Source organism: Canis lupus, chromosome 11, assembly GCF_011100685.1.
Source record: "Canis lupus familiaris isolate Mischka breed German Shepherd chromosome 11, alternate assembly UU_Cfam_GSD_1.0, whole genome shotgun sequence".
NCBI classification, from domain to species: Eukaryota; Metazoa; Chordata; class Mammalia; order Carnivora; family Canidae; genus Canis; species Canis lupus.
The window spans coordinates 27,763,211-27,785,331 of NC_049232.1; the positions used below are offsets into that span (position 1 = coordinate 27,763,211).

The following is a 22,121-nucleotide window of genomic DNA, read 5'->3' on the forward strand; positions in this document are numbered from 1 at the left end:
AATCTGGGATGGTTCCGCTCTTCTAGCCGGAGAACACGTCTCCTGCCTGAAAGCTCCTGGTGGAAAGGTCGGCAGGCGGACCCCTCGGCCCTCTCGGGATCTCCCGTCGCTGTCAGGAGGCGCAGGAGCCCCGCCCGGCCAGGAAGACGCTGTCACGGCCGCCCCGCCACGACCCGCGGGGCACCCGGAGGCCCCACCCACGGCGACGCTGCGCTGACGTCCGCGCGCCCGAGGCCGCCATAGGCCCGCGGCCGGCCCCGGACGACGTGTGGCGCGTGGACTCCGTCAGGTCCAGCCCCGCGGAGCCCGGCAGGCACTTCCGGGCGAGCTTCTGTGCACCTGTTCCTTCCTGCTGCTGAAGTGTCTGCCCCTCTGGGAAAAAGTGGGCATGTCCGTCCCCAGAGGACAAGATGCACCGCGGCGACCCTAGACTGACAGAGGCACGGGAGGCCAACCCCGAAGCTGGAAGGCGCCGCGCATCCTTAAGCTGTGCGGGAGTTCACGTGACGCCAAGTGCCGGGCCCGGCGGTCACGTGACGGCGCGCGCGCCCTCGCGCGGGGAGAGCCGGCCGGCGCTGTGCGCGCGCCTTCGCCGCTGCCTCCCTAGCCCTCGACGGGAGGGTGAGGAGCGGCGGAGGCATCGGGCGTCCGGGCCGCTGCGCGTGCGCGGCGAACAGCTGTCACCCAGTGCGGAACAAGTCTTCCAAATTCCCCAAATCTCCCCGGGCCGGAGGCTACCGTCTTCCTCCGCGTCTTCCTCCCCTGGGTCGTGTCCCCGTCCCCACCCGCGCGCCAGGTAACCGCTTTTCCGACGTCCGGGCGGCGGGGGGGAGGGGGAGGGGGAGGGGAGGGGGAGGGGCCGGCGGTCTTGTCGCCACTGCCCCCGCCTGCCCGGGGCCGCCGGGGTGCCGGGGCCGGGCCGGCGGAGACGCTAGCCGGGAGGCGCCAGGTCCCCGCCAGGTCCCCGCCAGGTCCCCGCCAGGTCCCCGCCAGGTCCCCGCCGCCGCGGCTGTCACGCCGGGGGAGGGCGGCCGGCCGTGTCGCGGCGGAGGGAGGCGGGAGCCAGTGACAGTCCGCCCCGGCCCTATGGGGGTTCGGTCCCCGCGCTCGCCGTTCTCCCGGGGGCCGAGGTCTGGGGCAGAGGAGCGCGCGGGTGGTCCGGGGATGCCGGGTCTGCGGCGGACCCCGGGAGGCACGGCCTGCTGCTCCCCCCGGGGCCGTCTCTTCTCCGGGACGGTCAGGACCCTGGGGGTGCAGGCGGGGGCCTCCTCGCCGCAGCGCCTCGCCCCAGGCCGTCCTCAGCCCCGGTACTGCCCTTTTGGTTTTTCCGGCAGGGGCCGTTTCTTCCTGCAGAGCCTGAAGCCGCGATGCGGTGTAGACGGTGGGTGCTTAATAAATGAGTTGGATGGCTTGGCGTGGAATGCCAGGCACGCCTGGGACGTGGCGTAGGTGGCGATGTGGAGGAGGGAGTCCGGCGGGCGGGCCGGGGGCTCGGGGTTCGAGCTTGGGTGTTTCCTCCCTGCTTAGCCAGTGAGCCCAGCGGGGCTCGAGTCCGACGCTTGCCGGGCGAGCTCAGAGCCAGGCTTCCCCGCGACTGCACAGGCTGGCTTTGGCTGTGGGCGATGCCCAGGAGGGGTTCTGGATGCCGGCTGCTCCCGGAGAAGAGAGGGCAAACTTTTTAAGGACCTGGTAAGTGACGCCTCGAGGCGGTTTATCAAGACCTGCTTTGGAAATGTAGGTTGGAAGTTGGCGTCGGTGAAAGTTTCTGGTAGGCTCAGTTCCACCTAGGTTCGGACCAAGTTTTGCCCTGTTTCACCCACTTGAATTCGCTGTAATTTTTATTTTTAATCTTGGGAAATTCGGCTTCACTGTTCCTATGGTAACAGTTACTAATATAATTTCGAAGTGTTGTGGTTGAAAATTAGTGGCTTTAACTCTTAAAGGTCCATTTTTGCTTTGAAGCGCTTGGCTCTCCTTTACGATCATTACTCAAATTCTGCCTTGCTGGTCTCCTCCCAACCCCCAATGCTTTGTTTTGGAATGCATAAGGGGGCTGTTCCGGTTTTTTAGGCCCTCTTTCTCCCAATTTAAAGCGTTATGAAAAGTTTGCACACAATCTTTACAGCATTCAACGAACTGGAATAGTACAATTTATATTGGAGACTTGTTTCGTTTTATGAACAGGTTTTAATTGGTTGCTTTTCTAAAGTTAAAAATAAATGTTTTAAGCCTTGTAGGTACACAAATGCTTTTAAAAATTCCATTAACCTTTCTACAAGAATGGAGTTTTTTTTTTTTTAAAGATTTATTTGTTTATTTATCATAGACAGAGAGAGAGAGAGAGAGAGGCAGAGACACAGGCAGAGGGAGAAGCAGGCTCCATGCACCGGGAGCCTGACGTGGGACTCGATCCCGGGACTCCAGGATCCCGGCCTGGGCCAAAGGCAGGCGCTAAACCGCTGAGCAACCCAGGGATCCCCAAGAATGAAGATTTTTAAGAAACTGAACAGGCACATGATTTTTAAAAAGTTATTTAGATTTAAATTTCAAATTCAGGATGAAAATCTGGTATTTTGAGTTCTCTACTTGACACCTTCTGAATCACCCAGGACTAAGGTGCCTAACTAACCTTGAGTAGTCTGAATCCTTTTCTTTCTTTTTCCCATTGTTTTGTCATTACATCTTGATTGTTCCCGCTCCACCCCCCCCCCCCCTTAGAATCTTAGGGCTTTGAGAACAGGTTCTATGGGTTTTTTGCCTTTGCTGTATTTCTAACAATTTACCATAATGCCTGGCGGTGCCAGAAATATCCTCTCTTTTTAAATAACAGCTTTATGAAGATATAACTCACATACCATATAGTTCACCCATTTAAAGTGTATAATCCAGGGGTTTTAGTACCTGCATGAAATTGTGCAACTCTCACCAGAATCCATTTAGAACATTTTTAGCACCTACAGAGAAACCCTGTTCCCATTAGCAGTCTCCAACTCTCATGGCTTCTAGCCACAGGCAATGACTAGTCTGCGTTCTATCTCAATAGATTTGTCTATTCTGGATATTTCATATAAATATAACCATATAATTGGATTTGGGAGACTGGATGCTTTCACTTAGCATAATGTTTTCAAGGTTCATCCATCATATACCATCTATCAGTACTTATTCCTTTTTATGGCTGACTTATATTCTGTCATATGGATATATCACTTTTTGTTTACTCAATTAGTTGATGGGCATTTGGGTTTCTACTTTTTGGCTATTTTGAATAATGTGCTATGAACATTGGCTAACTAGTTTTAGTGTGTATGGGTGTTTTCTTTACTCTTGGTTATGTACCTCATAGTGGAATTGCTGGGTTAAACCTTTTTTTGAGTGGGGATGAAGGAGGGATAGTTAGTTTTGAGGACCTCTTCTGCTCCACTACGAAGTCCATTTCTCCAGAGGCCAGAAGTCTCTGTGTGGGACTTTGCCCTGTGGAGAGTGGTGTGTTTTTCCTTGTCTGGAGGTCTTTGAGATCATCCCTTTATGTTAGCTCAGTTTTTCTTCATTTCCTGCATACTAATTTGTTATATATTTATCAGAGATGTGATAAAGCAGGTGTATTGCATACTATCATTAAACTCTGTCTAATGCAGACTTTTGGTCTTTTAAAATATGTGGTTTTTTGTTGTTGTTGTTATAAATTCAGTACTCCTTTAGTATGAATTTCTTGGGAGTTGTGCAAGAGGTAAAGTCACTGTTTTTCTTCATTTGCTACCAATCTAGAAGGTTTTGTGGAAACTAAAATATAAATTTAAAATATTTTTGTAAATAGTATAATTTATTATTTTCCTTAAAATATTGTATTGCACACCCCTAAAGATTCTCATTTCCCCACCTTCCACTCCCTTTGGGAGAAGATGCTGATCACAGAAGTCTGCACTTGCAGGGCTTAACACTTTTCTCCCTTAAGCATTTGGAACATTCCCATCCTTCTTTCCCTGAGGATCAAGTCCTCTCAGCTCTTTCAGTGAGGCTTTGCCCAGCCAATCTTCTTCCACCAAACTTTTCCCCCCATTTCCTCACTCGGTAGGGCCTGTGCCCTGCTCACATTCTTCTGTGCCCTCTGACCTGTGCTTCTTTGTCTGGTTAGTTCCATTTCATCCTTTAGATAGCTTACTTAGCTCAGTAGTTACTTCTAGCTAGTCTTCCCTCAATACTGTACCAACCATAGCAGTATTCTGTAATTTCCTTCATCATCTCAAACAATTAGACCATTAGCTGTGGATCACTGTTTATTCTCTATCCCCATGTATGCACAGAAAAAGTTCTGTGGAAAAAAAAAAAAAGTTCTGTGCAAATGTTGAAAGTGGTTAATTACTTCTGGGTGGTGGATTTATGGGTAATTTTTCTCTTTCATGTCTGTGTGCGTTTTGTGAATTTTCTCCCATGTATTGGTATGACATTTGTGAACAGGGGAATAAAGAAAAATCATCAGTAATTGCCATTTTTATTTTAATAAAATTCCTTCTAATCTTTTTGTTTTGTTTTAATAACCTAGGTGAGATTTTTTTTTTACTATAGCTTCAAACACCAAACTTTTATTACATTTTAATTCTTTATCATATCTTGGGATAGTAAGGAATGATGCCCATATTTAACCATTGGTTGTCTAGGGATGAAATTTCTTGTATTGAAATTAAGCTGATCTTAGGAACAGAATCTAGCTCTGATACTATGAGCATATGATAGTGTAAATAACTCAGTTTCCTTTTTCCTTGAGAAGTGTCCTTGCTATGAAACATCATAGTACAGAGTTTTTCCTTGCACAGTTGCTTGTTTGCATTCTTTATCTTATTTTTGCTAGGTGGTTTGTTCTGCCCAGTAGTGAGTATATTCAATAGATATTTTAACACCTGCTATGTGTCATGTGCAATGTTAGATGTGGAGCATACAGCAAGTGAACACAATAGACAAGTGATTCTCTACCATTTCCTGGAAGAGGATTGTTTTGAGTATGAATGTGTAGTTACACTGTTGCTCTATATTTTCAGATACACAGTGGCTTCAGCTACTGTGGTTATCTGTGAACTATTGCTCCATAGAATCTTTAAAATTTATTTTAGATTTTCTTGGGTTTGTAGTATGTATTGTTGAGGGTAAAGTTTAAGGGGCAGAATCATGTGTCATCAAAATCTCTTTGATGCTTACTTTTTGTATATCTTCATCCAGTTCTAGTTATTAATTTGACATCTCTACTTGTTAACTGTAACTAAGCGAACTGGAATCTTTCCTCTCAGCTCTGCTCCTCTGGGTTTCTCATGCATCTCATCCCATTTTACTGCTCAACTGGGGAAACTTGCGAGTTATCCCAGGTAGCCTATGGTTTTTCAGCCCTCATATCATAAACTATTGCCAAACCTTGTCATTTCTGTTTCCAAAATATGTATTAGAGCAGTCTAGTCTCTCCTTGGCATCATCTCAATAGCCACTCCAGCCTCCTTCCTACTTCTGTTCCACTCATGATATTTTTTTTTTGTATATTTTTTTAATTGGAGTTCGTTTTGCCCAACATATAGCATAACACCCAGTGCTCATCCCGTCAAGTGCCCCTCTCAGTGCCCGTTACCACTCATGATCTTTTAAAATGCAAATTGGATCATTCTCATTGCTCTCAGGAGACTTAAAATTCCTGCATTGTCTCTTCCTATCTGAAGCAACCCCCAAACTTTACTTAGATGGTTTTAGTTTTCCTAACTGCCCATTGGCTTTTCTTTTTCTCAAACTGTACAGGCCCTTTCCCAAAGTGTTGTTGCCAGGTTTTCTTCGCACTTTCTTTTTGGTACATCATTCTAGTCTTTGCTTGAACGTACTTCCTCGGAGAATCCTGACCTGTCATTCCCACCTCTTCCCCAATCTAAATCAGCTTTCCTCATGATAATCTACCTTAATTCCCTAATTGTTTCCTTCCGTATCATTTAGGCATACAGCAATGAACACAATAGATAAGTGATTTCCAACATTTCATGAAAAAAGATCATTTTGAGTGTGAATGTTTAGTTACACTGTTGCTCTATATTTATGTGATTATTTGATTGTTCCTAAACTGTAAGAATTCTACAAAGGGAGAGACCCAAGTATTTTTACTCACTTGTATCATACCAGGATACTGTTGTCTTAACACTATAGTATAGTTCCTCAATAAACATCTTTTGTACAAATTAATGACTTATGTGTATATGAAAAAAATCAAGGAAATAAAACTAGGGCACACAGTAGGAAGTAATTTTACCGAACCTGACCCCACACACATACACAAAACTGAAACAAAAATTTCACGAAACAATATTTTCCCACCTGTGCTGTACTCCCATATTTTCTATTTTGCTCAATATCACATATAAATATTGATATAATCCAACAAATGGGGTAGGATTGCAGGTTGCGGTCTGAATAACACAGCTCTAAGGCTATACAAAGAAAATGCTTCGTTTACATTAGCCCCTGTCCCCCTTCTGAAACACAATTGCTGTTTTCTAGTTTTTGTCTGATGGGAAGTCCAAATGTGTATAGCTTTTATGTACCATCCCCCTATCTTCCACCATTCCTATTAAAAGAAAAGACTCTTTCTGAAAGCTAGTTCTACTTAGAAGTTCTGGTCTGATTTCAAAGGAGAGTTGCTTAAGGTCAGATTGAGAAAAATCTATATTGGACTTTATTTAGGTCTTAATCTCTAGGTTTCACTGGGCTACTAATAGCCAATACTCTTCTACTGTTTGGCTAAGCTCATTGCAGATGTGCGGTATGAACTTCAAGGCTGGCCTGTCATCACTTTTATTTTCTCAGTTTGTTACAAATCAAAATTCTGAAAATGATGGTAAGGGGATGAAGGCAAACGAGTATTTGTGAAGGTATGAATTAAGGAGCCTGGCTTGGTAAGGATGTCATGTTCAATGGATCATCAGAAGTGATCGCTAGAGCTATGATTCTTTTTTACTCACTTTAACAGAGCCTTTGCAAGAAAGGCTTGGTGCTCTTTGGTCCCCATCAATGCAGTATTGATCTCTTATCTATTTTGCTAACAAAATATTAGAAATAACCTAAATATCTTGCATAAGGGCTATTTTAACTGCACACTGTGATGTGATATTTATTAAGTTGTATGAATATTTTAAAATGTTAGAGTTACTCCAAACCTGTTTAATGAAAGAAAGCATTATAGAAAATTATATATTTCAAATGAGCCCAGTTGTGTTTAAACGTGTTTATAAGTGTACATATGTTAGAAAAAATACACTGGAATGCTAATTTGATGGTGGGATCACTGATAATTTTGATTTTCCTTCCTCAAATTTTTTTAGAATGAACATTGTTGCGTTTATAATCAGACTTAGTTGAAAATCCTGTACATTAACTTAGGCATTTGCAAATAGAAAAAATAATATCTTTATTAAGTGGTGGATAGAACCCTGGTTTCTGGTAGCTATGTTTTGGGGACCCCATCCAGGTGGGATGTACATTTTGCCTTCACAATATGTAGTCTTGCACTGCACAGTGATGCATATTTTTTCTCTTAGCCTATGAGTTTTTTTTTTCCTTTCCTGTCTACATTATTAAAGCCTGCCTGGTTTTTCTTCTTTTTTGTTAAAATAGAATTCCATCTCTTCATGACCTACTTATGCATGTTGTTAATGAATGTGTGTTTCACTGATGGTTGCCCATAGCATGACAATTTCGAAAGTTCTAATATCCTTTATTAAATCCTGCTGTGTGGCATGAGTTAAAGTGATAGGATTTCAGATAACTAGGGATTATACAAGGATGTCTTTTTTATGTTAAATTTGTCTAGTTATAGTAGGATTTAATAAATAAAATTGAAGGAAACGTATAGTGATAGTTTAAATGTATAATCATCACATGTCAGTAAATTTTTCCAAACCTGTGTTTGAAATTGTTTAGTCTTTAAGCATTCATTCATACCTTAGTAGATTATGCATTTGAAAATATATTTGATAGCCATATAAGATAGGTATACTAAATATTGATTTACTATTTTCAAGAGAAGGAATTGGAAACTTTAGAAATTGGAGAGAAATGTCAAAGTATGGACAGTTGGCTGGACCCATAGGACCTTTGGGGGTTGTGTGCATGGGAGACAGCACTTTTAGGAGATTTCATAGTTCTGTTCTCATATTTAGTATGACAGGGTCAGAAATCTGAACTTTCCCAGTTGATCTAGAGTATGCAGGTATTGGAGGACTAATGTCCTCAGTCACTCTCTAATTAGACTCATAAGAAGAACTAGGACCGGGATACAAAGCATGCTTGTTCCTTCTTCAGGGCTCTTTCTAGGAAATTTTGCTTCTTGGGAAAGCACATTGTTTATTTTTTTTATTTTTATTTTTTTTAAATTTTTATTTATTTATGATAGTTACACACAGAGAGAGAGAGAGAGAGAGAGGCAGAGAAACAGGCAGAGGGAGAAGCAGGCTCCATGCACCGGGAGCCCGATGTGGGACTCGATCCTGGGTCTCCAGGATCGCGCCCTGGGCCAAAGGCAGGCGCCAAACCGCTGCGCCACCCAGGGATCCCAGAAAGCACATTGTTTAAGTGACAGGCAGATTTCAGCAGATGGACATGGGTAGTGTTTTGAGGAGTAACCTAAACTGTATTTTTTATCTGCTGGGCTTCTCTGACCCTCCAGAGTATTCACCTTTCTCATCAGAACATTCTTCCTGCAGATACATTTTCTCCTGTTGAAGGAGGTTAAAGAAGAAGTCAAATTCTTCCCTTTGGCTCTGTCTTTATCCCCATTTTTAAACTAGTTTTTCATGAGATATTTGTTTAAATTCCAGTCCTAAGGATATTTGTATCTGATTCAGCATTAGTCTTGTTGCTTCTGTTCTGTTCTGAGAATGCAGCAGATACTTAGGACACCTCAGGATACCTTAGGTGTCCCTTTGAGGGGAAGACTGATGGTACAGAATTTTTTTTTTCTTTTTCTTTTGCAGGCTGTATATCTCACCCATTTTGTTTTTATCTGTTTTTACTTTCAAAAGGAACCATCACCTGAAATTTGGACACTTTACTGAGAACTGTCAACATTCAGGGCAGCTTTCATTAGCAGGAGGAGTTTGGACCTGACATAGGTAAACTCATTCTTTTTTGATAATTTAACTTATTAAAAATCATTATAGTATAAACGTATGTAGATAAATTTTATTTATTTATTTAGATTTTATTTATTTATTTGACAGAGAGAGCACAAGCAGGGAGAGTGACAGGCTCTGCAGGGAGCCTGATGCGGTGCTCAATCCCAGGACCCTGGCTGGGATCATGACCTGAACCGAAGGCAGATGCTTAACTAACTGAGCCACCCAGATGCCCCAGTAAATATTATTTTAAATAGGTAATGCAACAAGGTATACAATTCAAAAGATATAAATGAGGGTGGGGTGCCTGGGTGGCTCAGTCTTGGTTAAGCAGCTGACTCTTGATTTTACCCTCCAAGAGATCAAGCCCTACATGGGGCTGTATGTTTGCTAAGCAGAGAGTCTGCTTGAGATTCTTTCCCTTTGCGCCCTCCTGTCCCCCCCCCCACCATGTGTTTGCACTCTTTCTCAATAAATCTTAAAAAAAGAGAAGATATAAATGGGTAAAAAGTACATATTCTCACTTTTGCCATCAGCTAGCCAGTTTCCTCCTTTTGGTTAACCATTATTCTACAGTTTCTTTTAGGACTTTCCAGAGATATTCTATATAGAATATTCTGTAAAACTTATATATGTATATGTATACATTTTAAAATGTAAATCATAGTATCTATACTTGCTGTTCTGAATATTTTTTAATTTAACACTAACTTGAATGTGATTTTTAAATTATGAGAACATATGGAGCTCCCTCTTTTTATTTTTTATTTTTTTTAAAGATTTTATTTATTTATTCATGAGAGACATAGAGAGAGAGGCAGGGACACAGGCAGAGGGAGAAACAGGCTCCATGCAGGAAGCCTGACACGGGATTTAATCCCGGGTCTCCAGGGTCATGCCCTGGGCTGAAGGCGGCACTAAACCGCTGAGCCACCTGGGCTGCCTGAGCTCCCTCTTTTTAAAATGATTGCATAGTAGTACATTTCATACATGTACCATAATTTATTTAACCAGTGCAATATTAAAAGTCATTTAGGTTGATTCTATTTCTATATATTGATCTATTTATATACCATTATCTCAATGTTTTATTTTTTTACAAGACTCTTTTTTATTTAAAAAAATATTTATTTATTCATGAGAGACTCACACAGAGAGAGGGAGAAACACAGGCAGAGGGAGGAGAAGCAGGCTCCATGCAAGGAGACTGATGAGGGCTTGATCCCTGGAATCTGGGATCAGGCCCTGAGCTAAAGGCAGACGCTTAACCGCTGAGCCACCCAGGCGTCCCACCTCAATGTTTTAATTGTTGTAGATTTATAACATGTTTTCAGAACTTTTCAGGCGATGCTTAATTTTTTTTTATAAATTTGTTTTTTATTGGTGTTCAATTTGCCAACATATGGAATAACACCCAGTGCTCATCCCATCAAGTGCCCCCCTCAGTGCCCGTCACCCAGTCACCCCCACCCCCTGCCCACCTCCCCTTCCACCACCCCTAGTTCGTTTCCCAGAGTTAGGAGTCTCATGTTCTGTCTCCCTCTGATATTTCCCACTCATTTTTTCTCCTTTCCCCTTTATTCCCTTTCACTATTTTTTATATTCCCCAAATGAATGAGTCCATATGTTTGTCCTTCTCCAATTGACTTATTTCACTCAGCATAATACTCTCCAGTTCCATCCACGTCGAAGCAAATGGTGGGTGTTTGTCATTTCTAACGGCTGAATAATATTTTTCTCTCATTATATTTGACTTTAGAATCAATATGTCAAGTTCCAAAAACGTATTGATAGTTTTATTGGGAATGTCTTTAGTTTATGGACTAATAGAGAAATATCTTTCAGATGTTGACTTTTCTTGCCTAGAAATATGGTATGCCTTTCCATTTAAATGTTTTTTTATAAGTCCTTGGAAAGGACATTTTAAAAATGTTTTTACACAGATCTTACAAATTTTCTTTAATTTTATTCCGTTTTATTTTATTTTAAAAATAATTTTCCTGTTTTACTTGGGACAATCTCAAACTTTTAGAAAGGTTACAATTATAGTACAAAGAACTTTTACATCCCTGAAAAATTTGCCTTCATGCCCCATTGCTTCTCAATACTTAAGTGTGTATTTCCTGAAAAGTCAGTTTCGTATGTAACTGTAGTATTTCCATCAAAATATAAAAGTAACCATTGATAATTCCTTTCATCGAATCTTTAGACTTTTTGTATATTACCATTTGTAACAGTGACGTTCTTTGTAGCAAAGATATCCAGTCCAGAATGATGCATTGCATATTATTGTTTTTAGATCTTTTAAGCATCCTTTCAGTCTCAAATAGTCCTTAGTCTTTCCTTGATTTTTATAATATTGACACCTTTGAGGATTACAGGCCAATTGTTTTATAGACTCTTCCTTAATTTTTGTTTTTTGATGTTTCCTTGTCATTAGATTCTTGATGCAGGAATATCACAGAGGTGGAACTGTATTCTTTTCATTACATCTTATTAGGTGGCACAATTTCATTTTGTTCTGCTACTGGTAATGTTTACTTTGATTGCTTAAGATCTTCTATGGTAGAGTCTTCTATGCTTCTCCACTCTAAATTTTTTTGTTTTGGTTTGACAAACTACGTAAATATTTTATTAAGCTTTCAATTTATTTTTATTTATTAGGACTTATGGTTTCCTGTTCTAGTCAATGAGTTATAATCTGTTAATATTATTATTTCTATTGATGCTTAAATTGTCAAAAGTTTGGCCCCCTGGGAATTCTTTATGCTGGTTCTGTGTCCTTTTGACATGTCCCAACATTCTTTGAGCATTCCTTCCCTTTTGGGCACAGTAAGATATGCAAGCTCATCCTGAAATTTTCCTACCCCATATATTTAGGAGCCAAGACCTAGGTGGTTATTGATATTGGGATGTTTCAGTGAACTGAGCTAGAAAATATGTGTATGTCCAGATGTACACTTATGCATATTTATCGTACGTACACATGCACACACACAAAAGTCATATAACAAATGTACTAATATTGGAACATTGTTATACTCTGGAATGACTTTTTAGTCGTGGTTTATTATTTTAATGTACTCTTGGATTTTACTTCCTCATTTTTTTAAAAGAATTTTTTTTTTTTAAGAATTTTCATCAATACTCGTAAATAAAATTGTGCTGCACTTTTCTTGGGCTGTTTTGCAAGTTTTGTTACCCATTTAGGCTTGCTTTATAAAGAGTTCTAAAGCTTTTCTTTTTCTTGTGCTCAGAACTAGCTTAAATAGCATTGGATCATATTTCTTAAAAATTGGGCGTAATTCTGTGAAACCATCTGGGCTAAGAGCTGCAAGTTTATTCTTAATTTAATGGGCTTTTGGTTTTTTTTTTTTCTTGGTTGATTTTGTTTTTTGTTTTTTGTTTTTTTGTGATAGCTGAAGAGCCTAGCAAAGAGGTCAGTTATATTTGGGGTCTGGATCTTGGGGCTACAAAATGTGTGGTCAATTCATTGCACCCTCTTATTGTTTGACTTCAAGAGAGTGATTTCCATTTCTGAGCCTTAGTTTCATCATCTCTCAAATGGGAATAATTGCAGCTGGCTAATAGCACAGAAAACTTTTAAGAATGAAAACGAAGTATTATATGTTACAGCACAGTATAGAACCAAACAAATGCAAGTTTTTTTTTTTTTTTAAGATTCATTTTAATAAGATTTCAGTGTTCAAAGAGTTGTCAATGTGGATAGTCTTTAGTATAAGTCTGTTGAAGGAGTTTGTTGCAGATGGCCCATATCACTCTGCAAAAGACCAGGCTATCCACAACAAAGAAAAATTATGAGTCAGTGAAACATAATGTGTTTATTTTTGTGAACATTAATGAGGGTTTGGTCTTGTATTTATTAAAACCATATTTTAAATCAAATAGAAGCGTTAGGTAACAGGTTATGATTTTCCATTGTGCTTGTATCATGTTTATATTTGTGATTTTTATAGTTTGGTTAAATATTTGAGATTTTAAAGATACTTAAACTCATCCAAGTAAACATTGGAAATGTTTTCATGTGTTTAGATGCGTTTACATGCTAAAGAAACCCTGTATTGATACTAAGATTAAAAGACTAAATGATTTACAAATACCTGTGCAAGGTACTATGCCAACATTGCATACAGGATGAGAATATAGTAAATCCTTTTCTCGCAAGCTTGGTTTTTGGGACAGGTAGTTACCAAAAAATGTGCAAATTGCCATGGTTTTTAAAAATAGTATTCCTGGGACTCCTGGGAGGCTCAGTCAGTTAAGCATCTGCCTTGGGCTCAGGTCATGATCCCAGGGTTTTGGGATTGAGTCCTGCATCAGGCTCCTTGCTCAGTGGGGAGCCTGCTTCTTCCTCTGCCTGCTGCTCCCCCTGCTTGTGCTCTCTCTTTCCTCCTTCTCTGACAAATAAATAAAATCTTAAAAAGAAAAAAGTAAAACAGTGTTTCTTGCATTCATTAATAATGGAATAGGCAAGGACAGTTCAGAGTGTCTGATATTTTCCAACCGTTTTTTTTCTCCCCACTGGGTATAGCTGATAATGTGTATGGCTTATATGATTGTGAATCTTTAGAAATAATTTAAAAGTTTGCATACAAAATTACATTTAAATGTTTTCAAAATATTTCAGATTTTAGACGTTTAGATGTTAAGACATCTGTTAGTTTGAAACTAATAATAAGTGATTTATCTGGCTTCTCATAAGTTCTTCTGATAGGCCTAAATAGTTTAGGTAATTTCATTTGTAAATGTGAAATGTGCTTCACTGTGGAGCTGGTGGCAGTGATACGGGTTCCACCCCAGGCACTGAGCTGATCTGCTCCAGACTTTGTGCAGGTATTGCAGTCCGTAAGTCAGTGAGGGACTGGCCAGTACTCCTGCCACAGGGTGCCGGGGTGCTCAGTGGGCCATGCAGGCCTGTGGTTGTCACGATGCTGCAACAGGTGGCTCGGGTCTGGGTGGGCACTGGGACCTGGGCGACTCGGGTAGGTCTTGCCTATGCTAGGGAGCATTTCGTCTTCCGATGGAGGAGATGATCCAAGCCCAGCAAACTATCTAGTTGGAACTCACAATTATGTGCAACGCAAGTTTTGGAAACTTGAAATTGCTTTATTTTCTTTTGCTGTTTTGTGTGTCCTTATTAATCCCCCTACATAATAATAGGGATTTAGAAAGCGAATCAGGTTTCTAAATTCACGGTCATAGGAGAACAGTCCTTTTTTTTTATGCATGCAGAAATGTTAGTTGGCATTGATTACATATTTTTTGCTCCTGTCTGGAGCCATATTTTAGGTGTAGTTTTGTGGATTTTCCTAAAGTTGGCATTAGCAGAGAATTAGGTTTTTATTTTTTTAAACTTGTATTTTAAAAAACTTCAGTTTCTCTTTTTAGCCCTTTTCATAAAGGTCATGAATCTCAGATACAAATTTACATGTTTTAAAAATGATTTTTACATTTTTCATAACTTTTAAAGCATTTTTTGTTCCATGCTTAGATGTTTTAGAGATTATGTTTGGCTTTAAATTTAAAATAGTAGATTTAGAAGGAGTCCAGCAGTAAAGAAAATGTTGGTCATTTTTAATTAGTATTTTCCATTCTTAAAAAATAAACAACGGCAAGATGATGCTTTCTTTGCCTTGTGATCATTGTCTATCAGATAATTTACTATTAAATGTAGTACCCATATTAGTTTAGAATTTATTTTTTACTTTCTTCAAAGGATTTAGCATTGTCTACATTTATACTTACTGAGTTTTTCTTTTGACTGTATTCTCTTTACCTTGACCAATTGAATTGTAAGATCTGATGTGACATTTTCCTGCATTGCAATGTGAGAAATTGCTTTTATGAAACAGTACAAACTACTTCCTAGATAAAAAGATTTATTATTTAGAATTACTGCTGTTTGTAATCTTTCTTTTCCTCTGCTATTAATGATGCATTTATGTCCAGATTTTCTCCCAGATCAAAGGGTATTGGTAGGATACATAGTTCATATAGCTAGAAAAGATTATTATCTGAGTTCCTAGTGTACAAATGATTTTTTTACACAAATTACCTTTTAATGCCAAAATCACTGTTGATGTTATAGTTGATGATTATATAAAATTCGGTTATTTAGCCACTTGATTGTTCATTCAATCTGTAAATTTAAAGGTATTTGTAGTGTGTTGTTGGTTGTATAACAGTGAGACTAAGGGAAGGAGACCCAGGCAATTTATTGCCATCTTAAGTTTTTTTTTTTTTTTTCATTTTAAGTATTTGAATACAACTGCATAACCCAATCACCGACTTTTCAATTTAAAAAATGTCACAAAAGATAGTTAGAAAGCAACTTAAAGCCCTGTGTTGAGATCTTTATTGGCCATGCAGATTTTAATTTAAAGTATATTTCAATTTTCTAGGTATTTTCAGAAACATATCACTGGTATTGGTTGTTTCATCATTTTAAAAAAGGTTTTATGTAATGAGGTGTGCAAAAGACATGGTATAGTCCTATGAATTCACCCAGATATAATTGTGTAATTCTCTTGTATTCCATCTGCTTTCCTTTAGCAATCTTGTCCTGAATTTTGTGTTCAGTATTCCCTTGCTTTATTTCTGTATGTGTGTGTGTGGGGGGGTGTTTTAAGATTTAAAAGAATCCTTGTATATGAGGATAGGGGCAAAAGGGGGAGAAAGAGGATCCCAATCAGATTCCCTACTGAGCACAGAGCCTGATGCAGGGCTTGAGCTCACATAAAGATATTTTGTTGTTTTTTTAAACTCTAAGCCCAATGTGGGGCTTGAACTCACAACCTGGAGGTTAAGAGTCATATGCTCTACCAACTGAGCCAGCTGGGTACCCCAGTATTCTCTTGTTTTAAAAAGATGGATTTATTTTATATGCATTTATTATTAAAGAAGAAATTTTTATTTTTTACATTTGTAAAAATAGACATACAGTTTGAATAGTCCAAGACTTAACTTTCTGAGGTACATATGTATGTTGTTGGGAGTAGCTTTGGTTTGTTCATTTTCACCACCATATTCCATTGGTTGAGTATATTCTTCTCTATTGATTCTACTATAAATGGACATTTTAGTTGCTTTCAATTTTTAGCTATTACAAAAATGCTACTGTGAACATTATCATAAAATGTCTGTTATTGAACATATGCTATAGTTTCTTTAGGCTCCATAGCAGGGTTTTTTTTTTTTTTTTTAAAGATTTTATTTATTCATGAAAGACAGGGGGGTGGGGCAGAGACATAGGCAGAGAGGGAAGCAGGCTTCCTGCTAGGAGCCTGATGTGGGACTCAATCCTGAATCTCAGGATCACACCCTGAGCCAAAGGCAGACGCTCAACTGCTGAGCCACCCAGGTGTCCCGATAGCAGGGTTTTTGAACTTCAACACACTTGACATTTGGGGCTGATAATTCTTTGTTGTGGGTGCCTTTTTATGCTTTGTATGTTTAGCAGTGTCCCTAGCCTATACCCACTAGGTGCTACTAGCACTTCTCCAGTTGTGACAAATAAAAATAACTGCTGACATTGCTAGTTTCCCCTGGGGATAAAAATCACCCCTGGTTGGGAACCATTGTTACTTTTGACTACTGAACAATTAAAAATTATCTTAAAAATTTCATACATGGGGATTTTATCTTTTGATTTAAAATTTATCTTATAATTTATAATTTAAAAATTTATCTTTGAATTTATAATTATCTTATAATTTATAGATTAAAAAATTCCTCTTTTTTTTTTTTTTTTTTTGGTAAACATATATCCCACATAAAAGCTCTTATTGTTGGGTCCCTTGGTAAATTTTTTTTTTTTTAAGTAGGCTCTACACCCACTGTGGAGCCCAACATGGGGCTTAACTTACCCTGAGATCAAGATCTGAGCTGAGATCTAACCCACTGAGCCACCCAGATGTCCCAAGTTTGTTATCTTTTTGATTGATACACTGATAAATTTTAAAAGTATAAGAGTCCTCAGACTAAAAAGTTTGAGTAAACTGTTCTAGGCTTCCAATTCCTTACTTACAGAGTAGGGTTAATAATAATACTTACCTTGTTAGGCCTCTTGGGAAGACTGAATGGGTTACTGTTTCCTATGTTAGTGGTGTTAATTGTTTGCTACCTATTTCCTATAGAAGGGTAGTTTACCTTTTTTTTTTTTTTTTCCGATTCAAATGGCATTTATTTTCAAGGTCCATCTCACACTCACCTCTTGACTATGCTCTTCCCCACTGTGCCCATTTTTTCTTTTCTCTAGAATCTCCTAGAGCATTTATGTTATATACTCTGAAGTACATATTGCCTTGTATTGCCAACTTTGCTAGTATTCCTTAGCCTTCTGAATTTTCAGTTTCTGACAAAGGGGGAGAAATTCCTGGTCACTTGTCCAATCTTTCTTACTGTTGTCGTTTTCCTTCTGATTTTGGTCAAGGTAGGCAGTTATCCTGGGAGGAATTCTTTTTACTGTTGGATTCTGTACCCAGAGCTAGATGGAAGCATATTTCAAGCACCCAAATCTCCCTTTTTCCCTCCTTGTCTATTTATTTTCTATAGTAAAATCTCAATTATACCTATAATTATCTTTTCAAAACTCTTTGACCTTGAGTCAGTTTGTTATCTTTTTAAAAAATTCATTTTAGGGAGAAAGAGAGTGCACGCACCCACAAGCACTCACATGCAAGCAAGGGGAGGGGCAAAGGGAGGGAGAGAGAAAAGCAGATTCCTCATTGAGGGTGGAGCCCACCCTGAAGCTGGGCTCCATCTCCTGACCTGAGTCGAAATCAAGAGTCCGACACTTAATTGAGCCATCTAGGTGCTCCAAGTTTGTTTATATTTTTGATTGATATATTAAGTGCTGCCTCTGTCATTAGAAATGCAGAGATTCTTCCTTTTGCTTTGGCTTGGACACTTCTTTAGGGATTCATGGGCAGAGTTAGGATCACTTTGTGGTCTTTTCTGTTATCTTTTCTGTAGCGGGTGTAGCTCTTTCAGTAGTCAGTGCCTGTGTTTTGCATTTTTGAGATGGCTCTCTTATTTTAACCTAAGATAAGACAGTTTTTTCTTCCTTCTTATTCCCTCCAGGTCCTTGAAGTTAAGTAATTTTATCAGACGGATTCCTTGATTAATCTTTGTACTTAGCTATAGAAACAGAACTATCACTTGAAGGAATGAATGGTTTAGGAGGGATAGGTAGTGAGATCTGAAAATCTCTATGCTTTGGAGGAAAATGATGGGACTAGTTATCTTACATGTCAAGCTTTGAAGTTAGGTGATTTGCAATCGGAAGCCATTTTTACTAAGAGAATGGTTCAGTAAGAATGTTACGTTTGGAAGATTTATCTATTCAAGTAGAAGTTTGGGGTATTGTGGGGTTAAAAGCTTGGGAATCAAAAAGGTATTGATTAAATAGGGACTTGAACTTAACTAAGTTACTTGATTTTGGTTAATGCAAATAATTAGTGTCTTTCATCTCTTTGCACTTTGTTCCTTCCTCTCTTACATATAACATTGGGGCCATAAAAGACTTAGATACTGGTTCCCAGACTTCTGGATTTGAAAAAATAAGTTGGACTGACATAGGCCTTTCTTTCCTTTTTTTGGGTCAACTTTTAATTATATTAAAAAATATAAAGAAAGTAGAAAGGACTCTTTAAGAATAAAAGCTGGAACTGTATGAAAAATCAGAGCACTTTCATTCCTATTTTTTGGAGGACTGGTTCACCAGCATTTAGGAACATAGAATTTGTTCAATTTCGAAAGTTTAAGGGTTACTAAGAGTTAACATGAACAAAGGTGTAGTGCTTAGGTGAAGTCACACTTCTAGGTATTGATGGAGGCATAGTTCAGCTGACTTCTGTGGCTGTGATCTAATCCACTGGTTCTTAACTATTTTTTGGGGTCATGTGTGATGTATTTTTGAGAGTGATAGGAACTTGTAGATCCTTATGTTGGGGAAGGCGGGGGGACAAAGGACAAGAATAACATGAAGACTGAAGAGAGTACAGATGAAACTAGAAAAACAGGCATATGCATTTGAATGGACAGTTTTTCGGAAAAGTGTAAATTTTAAAAACAGATTCTAGAAGCAGTAGAAATATTGTGACAGATGGTAACTACACTTATTATAGTAAGCATTTTATATTGTATATATTAAGGTGCAATCAATATTTTGTACACCTGAAACAAATACAATATTGGATGTCAGCTCTACTTCAGTTAAAAAAAAAACACATTAGAACATGCAAAAAGAAGTGGTAGAAATATACCATTTAAGAGAATTGAATCTCTTCAATTAGTTATAGTTATATGTCTTATGTAGTTATATGTCTTACCCCAAAGAAAATGCCAGGTTTGATGGTTTTGCAGGCTAGTTCTATAAAGCATTCCAATAATTCTTAACTCTAACCCTTACAAAGTCAGAGTTTCTCTCAGGAACACTCCCTGGCTTATTTTTTTTTAGGCTAGTAAATTTTAATGCTATCATTAGACAAGGATAGTGTGAATAGGAATAAGGAAAATTACAAGCCAACCTCACTTGTGAAAATTGTTTATGAAACCTTAAATGTATTATTAGCACGGATAATTTCAGTATGTAGTTCTGATAATACAGCCTCAGGTTGTAATACAGGTTAGTTCAACATTAGAATCATATTTAATTGAAATAATAGATAAAAGTAGAAAACCCATTGCAACAGATAAAATATAACATTTATTTGTAACTTAAAATAAAAGAATAAAAAAAAAACAACAAAAACCTCCTAGAAAAAGGAACCAAGTAGAACTTTTGTAACCTGCTAAAGGGTACCTATACAGAGTAAATATTCTGAAGATAAAGGTTAGAAGCATTCCCTGTATATTAAGGCAGTCCACTGTCACTACTACTCTGAAGCACTAGGATGTCGTAGGTCAATAAGATGAGAAAGAGCAATGAAATAGAATAAGTATTGTGAAGGAAACAACAAAAAAGCACTATTCTTAGATATTTTTCATATAGTCTAGATAGAATCGTTAATGAATCTATAGACAAATTATTGAAAATGAGATTATAAGTAGGTGGTTAGGTATGAGATTAATTTAGAAATTAATGACATTTTTATATGCCAGCAACAAAAGGAAAAACTTGTAGCTTAAAAAACACCAAAATGAAAAATGTGTTATATTTAAAACAAATGCACACCCTATTTAAATGTTAAAACAAAGATAACTGAATTCTTAAAAAATTAAAGACAGAGGCTCTGGAAATATCCCATATTTCTATGGGATAGAAAGGCTACTAAGGAGACATGACAGCTACATGCATTTTCTTTTTTTTCCCCCACACAATTTCTAATTCTAGACTGAATTCCCTACTAGAGGGAAAATAAAGGTATGAAGTATATTATTCAGTTGCTTGAAAAAATTGGAACACAGAAATTGGATACAAGTGTTGTATTGTATCTTCCTAAACTTACCAGAGTTGAAAATTTTATTGTCTCTATGCAAGAGAAGATCCCTGTTCTTAGGACATGCACACTAAAGTTTTTAGGGGTAACGGACCACAATATTATGCAACTTACTCTCAAATGCTTTAGAAAAAAAGTTGTGTGTGGGTGATAAATATATGGAGAGAATACAAATTAATAAGGCAGCAAATAGGGTAAAAGATTAATAGATGAATGTGGGTAAAATGTATACAGGCTTTTTCTTTTTTTCTATTCCACCAATTTTTCTGTAAATTGTCTCTCATGAATAAATAAAAATCTTAAAAAGAGAGAGAGAGCCTTCTTTTCCTTTGAGGGGTTTAGAGTTCAGTGTATGATCATAAGTGCCAACCATTGGGACAGGCAGCTACTATAAGGAATGAAGAGAGGGTGGTCAAAACACACAGGATGGTTCACTTAGGCCTTCTTGAGAAAGGTTGAGCATCTTGGCAGTGGCCAGGAGTTTGCCAGGTGAGGAAACAAGTAAAGGCTGCTCTGATGGGAGGGGAAGATTTAGGCAGCCTTCCCCTCCCATCAGAGCAGCCTTTACTTGTTTAGAGAAGCACAAATCAATGAGTATTGTTGGGCCTTAAAGTATAATGCAAGCTGTGGTGATGGACAAGCTCATGATAGTTATGTAAACATTTGATCTAGGCGCTTCTAAGGGATTATGTGTGTCTTGTATAGAGGTTAAACTTTCATCTTGCAGCCCATGGATTTGGGCATGTACATCTGTATAGGTGTGAAGAGAAGTGGTTGGGGAAGTAGCCTGGAAGGTTTTTCTTTTGCATGCCTCGTCCCTGAGGCAAAGAGAATATAGAATATTTTCTGTCATGTATTAATATATCTGTATTCATGCAGATTATTTTCTCCCTTATATTTAAGTTCCCAATGGGTGGTAGGGATTCTCCTCACAGATACTTTGTGAGATAGATGTTTGTTTAAACCTTTAGTGAATGATGATCACATCTTCATCAGTAGTCCTCATCTGTTTATCTTCTTACTATCCCGTAACATGTTTTTATCTTTATCTATTCCATCTTTTCCTAATTTTTCTTTTTGTCAGACAAATTAAGTTTATTAAAAAAAAAAAAAAGGAAAATCTTTGTTCTGAGAGTATTTGTTGTTTGGGTTGTTAGATGCTGAGCACTATTCTTGCTTCTGGAAGTGGAATGGGAATAAGACTCCTTTTTGAGGCAGGCAGGCCAGTGCTTCTTACTTATCTTTGCATTCTGTGTGTATTAGGTGTCCAGTACATGTTGAGGGCATCATCCTGATTATTGTCAGCAAGATTAAGTTTATATTTTTGTAGCACAGTCTGCTGCCTACTTTTCTCCTTTGATAGCCTGTAATCTTTCCTTTCTAAGCTCCAGGCATACTAAACTCTCTTTCTTTTTGCAATACTTGTAGATACTTTCACTGCTTGGAATGCTCTTTCTCTCATCTGGCTGACCTGTACACCTTCTAATAAGTCTTAACTCTGAAGTCATTTCTGAGTAATTTAGGT

At 38.7% G+C, this 22,121-nt stretch overlaps 1 protein-coding gene across 12 annotated transcripts in view; it reads left to right on the forward strand.

Annotated features, from left to right (window-relative positions):
- Nucleotides 1-233: 233 nt before the first annotated feature.
- Nucleotides 234-22,121, forward strand: part of KDM4C (lysine demethylase 4C) — a 410,759-nt gene continuing 388,871 nt past the window's right edge. For 2 of the 12 annotated variants that reach the window (XM_038552339.1, XM_038552338.1), the window contains exon 1: nt 237-796. In XM_038552339.1, the coding sequence (XP_038408267.1) occupies nt 411-796 (386 nt within the window). In that variant the 5' untranslated portion in view covers nt 237-410. Of the gene's footprint in view, nt 797-1,532; nt 1,690-9,041; nt 9,132-22,121 lie in introns of those variants that run through there. The other 10 variants (XM_038552332.1, XM_038552335.1, XM_038552333.1 and 7 more) reach the window with 9 other exon arrangements.